The sequence below is a fragment of the Anarhichas minor genome, unplaced genomic scaffold, assembly GCF_050575085.1.
Source record: "Anarhichas minor isolate MPS153535 unplaced genomic scaffold, ASM5057508v1 ptg000007l, whole genome shotgun sequence".
NCBI lineage: Eukaryota > Metazoa > Chordata > Actinopteri > Perciformes > Anarhichadidae > Anarhichas > Anarhichas minor.
In genome coordinates, this window is record NW_027466453.1 from 13,284,012 (window position 1) to 13,289,506 (window position 5,495).

The 5,495-nt window shown below is 42.5% G+C and overlaps 1 protein-coding gene across 1 annotated transcript; it reads left to right on the plus strand.

Annotated features, from left to right (window-relative positions):
* Positions 1-1,557: 1,557 nt before the first annotated feature.
* LOC142944806 (somatostatin receptor type 2-like) lies at positions 1,558-2,670 on the plus strand. The gene has a single exon (XM_076085941.1). It carries the CDS (start codon positions 1,558-1,560, stop codon positions 2,668-2,670), a length of 1,113 nt encoding a protein of 370 aa, XP_075942056.1.
* Positions 2,671-5,495: the final 2,825 nt, after the last annotated feature.

Consider the following 5,495-nt stretch of genomic DNA (forward strand, 5'->3'; position numbering starts at 1 on the left):
TTCGCAGTAGTGATTTGTGAATTGTCTAGATCAGTACTAGGTGTGAGAAAATAGTACATCAACAGGTTAATCCGATTATTCCGTTCAAATTAAGTTGAAGAAAGTGTCCAAATTGAGCATGTTCAAAATGTAAAGCTCTTGCTCCAATATTCACTGTGGTGTCTAATCCTTTCTCAGTGTGACACGTTATTGTTAACCGGTTCTGGCATGAATATTGACACAAATGTGATATTTTGCCACCAAACCCTCAGCTGGGTCTGTGCAGAGTTTGCTAACATTGTAAATGAAAATGCTGATTTAACGTCATTCCCACTTGATTTCTGCATAATTAGCTATGAGCAGGTAATAATTTATTGGTGTGAATATCTGTCTTCTTAATCCTCTACTTTTCAGCCACTAAATCCAAAAGTTAGAGCATAATGAATGTCCTTACGCAGTAAAGAATAAAAATACCAGATGAAAAGACTAAGAACTTAAAATGCCACTTAATTAAAATGGTATTCCACCTGTTGTTCTGATGGCAAAACACATTTTAATCTTTCTTTTGACAGCTTTGGGCTGGTTTTAAAGAAAGCATACCTGAATACCAGTGTTAGAAATTCTTCAAATACAGCAGTTCACGAAATAATATGGCATAAGAGAGACAAAAAATATTACTCATGACTCCATCCATTTTATGTATTGTTCACCTCAACAACAGAGCTCCTGTACAGAGGGTTTGATGTTTTATTTCACTGCTCTGTTGTGCTCATTTTCTGTAGGAATAATAAACAATCTTGTTTATCTTATGCAACACAAACTAAAGCTGTTTCTCCCAATGCATTTCCAAATGATATAATATTCCACCATTGAAGCTTTTCACTGAGCTCAATCATCCCCTTTGCTGAAATGTAGTCACCAAAAACAAGACTCCGAATGGTGCCCACCCTATTCTGCTGCCATGGTGAAAATGATGAACTGGCCTCATAAAACCTCTCATGTTCATTGGCACCAAACTAAGTTGTCATACCATGTTTGCCTCATGTGCATTGGCAGTGACAAGCACTTCAATCTGACTGCAGCACGGCTATTGGCAGTACTATGACTCCCCTCATTCAATTACTTAGGCTGGGATTAATTTACATCCATGCCCACCCCCTAATAAATACATTCTGTGCTAGCAAATAATTCAGTGTAACTCGTTGCAGCTGATCATGTAGCAACATTTAAAGGGCAAGCGTTCCCTCAGGGAGAGCTTACAGGGTGTGCAGAGTGATTTCCCTGGGTAGCAGTATACCTGGCCTAATAAACACACAAACAATGTCTGGCCGAGTTCAATCCCTTCAGCAGATCACATTCAATATCTGATGAGGATAACGACTATGGTTCTCTCTTTTCATCTTCTGGACATCATAAAATCAATACCAGAATATATCAAGTGGAATGATTCTCTTATTCTCTGTCAACTTGACCATAACTGTCAGGATTGTAAAAATCACTCATAATAAAAAGATAGCTTTAATAAATCTTTATGTGTGCAGGTGAGATGCCATAATCCCCATGAGACAGCTAAGTATCATGGACTCCTGGATCTTCCCATCGTCCCCTCCCAACCTGTCGGAGCACCTCATGTACGACAGCATCATTCAGGGCAACGAGTCCGACCTCCATGGAAACTACACGGACCACAGCTTCAATGCAACCAGCACGGTGGTCATCACTTGCTTGTACTTCTTGGTTTGCACCGTGGGACTCTGCGGGAACACTCTCGTCATCTACGTGATCCTGCGCTACGCCAAGATGAAGACGGTTACCAACATCTACATCCTCAACCTGGCGGTGGCCGACGTGCTTTTCATGCTGGGCCTGCCGTTCATCGCCATCCAGCTGGCGCTGGTCCACTGGCCGTTCGGCCCCGTGCTCTGCAGGGTGGTGATGACCGTCGACTCCCTGAACCAGTTCACGTCCATCTTCTGCCTGATGGTCATGAGCATCGACCGCTACCTGGCTGTGGTGCACCCCATCAAGTCCACAAAGTGGCGCAAGCCGCGCATGGCCAAGACCATCAACTTGGCAGTGTGGGGGTCGTCGCTGATTGTCAACCTGCCCATCGTTATCTACAGCGGAGTCATCACAAAGCACGACGGCTGCTTCTGCACTATCGTGTGGCCGGAGCCTCAAGAGGTCTACTACACAGCGTTCATGTTCTACACCTTCATCCTGGGCTTCTTCCTGCCCCTCATGGTCATCTGCCTTTGCTACTTGTTCATCATCTTCAAGGTGAAGTCCTCGGGCATCCGTGTGGGCTCCTCCAAGAGGAAGCGCTCAGAGAGGAAGGTGACTCGGATGGTGTCCATCGTGGTGGCTGTGTTCGTCTTCTGCTGGCTGCCTTTCTACGTCTTCAACGTCACCTCGGTGACGGGAACCATCAGCACCACTCCCATCCTGAGGAGCACCTTCGCTTTCGTGGTGGTTCTGGGGTACGCCAACAGCTGCGCCAACCCCATCCTCTACGCCTTCCTGTCGGAGAACTTCAAGAAGAGTTTCCAGAATGTCCTGTGTCTTAAGAAGGTGGGTGGGCTGGACGAGACTGATCGCAGCGATAGCCGCCAGGATAAGTCTCGTATGATAAATGACCCCACGGAGACCCAAAGTACTCTGCTGAACGGGGACCTGCAGACCAGCATTTGAGAGAAAGGGGATGGGACTTTCATACATATCTGAAACAAATAACTGTCAGCACTTATCAGCATCACCTAGGTCACATCAGAGAGGAAGGGGGCATTATAAAACAATAGGTTCACAGAGGAAGGAGGACAAAACGACAACAGATTGTCAAACTGCGCTGTTCCTCTATCTGCCTTTGACACATTGTTGGGTTTCTCTGGCTGTAACGAAATCTATTCTAACGTAATCAGAAGTTAATGCGACTGTTTGCTCTATGTTGTATTTGCTCTCCGTGTATTGATTCTGAGGTAAGGTAGAAGATACACTAACGCCCACTTGGAAATGGTCCCCGGGGTGACGTCCATTTTCCCTGGAGACGCAGGATTACATACATAGTTTCAGAGCAGAGGGCTTGTGCCAAGTTTCCACAGTCCTGCATTGTGTAAAGAAATAACGCTATAACAGTGTGCTCATAGGCTGGAAAACAACACGCTGCTGTTAAAACTGGCAACCTTATCATTCCTCTATTTTTGTTCCTGTCTCGTCTGCAAGTTATTTTTCTCTTCTTGGCTGTAAATAACTGTGCAGAAAATGGGCAAAGAGACTGTGTGAAAAGTGTCACTTAGTTTTGATCCCTAAATCTGACTTGTGAATAAGTAATGTTTGTTTCTTTTTCAGACGCAGAACATAATGAATGTCAGCGCCATTGATTCTCGTGTTTTGTAGTACAAACATTCTGATTTATCTGCGGCTAATTTTACTTGCGAAGAAATGTATAAAATGTAAATGTGACAAATAGTTCGTCCTGTGTCACTCACTGCTACTACGATACAGCTACATGCATCATTTATTTTACATTAACGGTGGTGGCTCGATATACCGAGCCAGCCTCTAACCAAAGTGCTGCTGAGATGTATAAAACTACTACAATGTTGAATCGTATTATATAAATCAATGCCACTGTATGCCTGTTTCTACCGGACTGTTCTTTTTCATGGCTTATTTACCATTATTTATGTATGTCATGTAGTAATGTTGCTGTCATTGCTTGCAGTTGTCTGCTATTGTTAAAAAATTCCAAATGGCACGACTCTAAATAATTCAACATGAATGCTGAGTAGGGGGCCCAGCTTCCTGTTTCTATGTCAGCTGAGAGCACAAAACCTGTTCACACTATATTTTGCGAAGGATTATTTTGCTCCCAAGAAGCAGATGGGTCACTATACTGGATGTTGTGAAGTAATGAACCGGGATATAAACGGGATTTAAATATATTACATTTCAAACACGTGTTGAATTTATTGATTCACTGTGCTCTATTACAGAAAACACTGTTTTGTACACCCCCTCTGCTCCTCTATTAGCTTCTCACATGCTGCCTCGCATTGCAGGCTACTTGTAAACACTTTGTGTGACGACACTGGACCATCCTCTGTTTCTGTCTCCGGGTGTCTCAGTGACATGAATTTGTGGAGGGCTAGAACACTTATCCTCAAGAGACCCTGGTGTTCCCCAATCGTCAACACTGTGCCGCTTCAGGAGTCCAACGTTCCTCCTGCCATCCTCTGACTATATATTTATACAGACATATGTACAAACCACTCTAGGCATGTTGTTTCCTTCATTTGTCAGTCTCGCATGATACACAGAAGTGTGCGCGCACACACACACACACACACACACACACACACACACACACACACACACTCTCTCTCTCTCGATGATGGAATTTGTATCCTGGTCTGTAACATCTCATTGCATGACACACCTCTAGTGTCTTATATTTCCATAGCAACAGCGACGAAGAGCGTTAGTCCCATGGTTACACTAATTTGCATAATGAATTTACTCTGGACATGAATAATGAATGTTGACATTGTTTAGATGAGTGAAGAAAAAAAAAAAAAAAGAAAAACCAAATGTAAACATACCTGATGCGTATTGTTTGTGTCCAGCACATGTGAAACAAAACCATACACCTTACATACAATATCTTCCAGCTGTTGCAGTCGTAATAATTAGGATTCTGGCAAAGACTTTTCATACAATGTTCAGTTTATTTTTTATTTACATGCCTGCATTTCTTAAGACCACGGTGCAGGTTTTCTACTTGGCATTTGTTCCACGAACGTCTCACGAGCTTTGGAAAACATTACAAATTGTTTAAAGTTTTACCGGTTTCCATAGAAAGTTTGCATAATGCGTGTTCTTCCAGTTTCTGTCCTGTTCTATTATACTGAAACATCAATTAAATTGAATAAACATGGATTGTGTACAGCTGTGTTGAAACTAAATAAAGTAAAGTCGATTTTTGGTGCAAAATTGTGGGATGCTCTTTATGAAAAAGAGAAATGCGGAAAGATGCAAAATATTTAATTAAAAATGGTAAGACACGTTTACATTCATTTAAACATTTGGATTGTATGACATATGTAAAATATTTTAATGTGAGGCTCTCATTGAAGATGTTTACATTTCCTGTCTTTAAATATGTCTAACAGCCACACTGCATCGAATCCTGAAGGCAGGTTTGATTGTTTTTTTTCTCCCAGACCTCCTCTGAACTTCCGGGTTTGGCCACAAAGTGGCGCCAAAACCAAGCGCCTAACTAGAGCTGATCTAAGGCCAAAAATACAACAGAGTTTAACAGAAAGTTTAACGGTGAGTGTGCAAGTTTGCAAGTGTGTTGCATTGAATAAAATACCTTGTTTCCTTTACAGTACCGTCTTGTTCGTCCATGAGTGCACACCGACAGGAATACACCACAGTACTTCCATTCTGGGACATACTGTCCTCACGAAGGGACGTGTGAACGAAAGAACGAGACAAAAGACAGAACATATACACAC

What these genes read in the sequence shown, in the direction of transcription:
- LOC142944806 (XM_076085941.1), top strand. Translation starts at nt 1,558, where the DNA reads ATGGACTCCTGGATCTTCCCATCGTCCCCTCCCAACCTGTCGGAGCAC.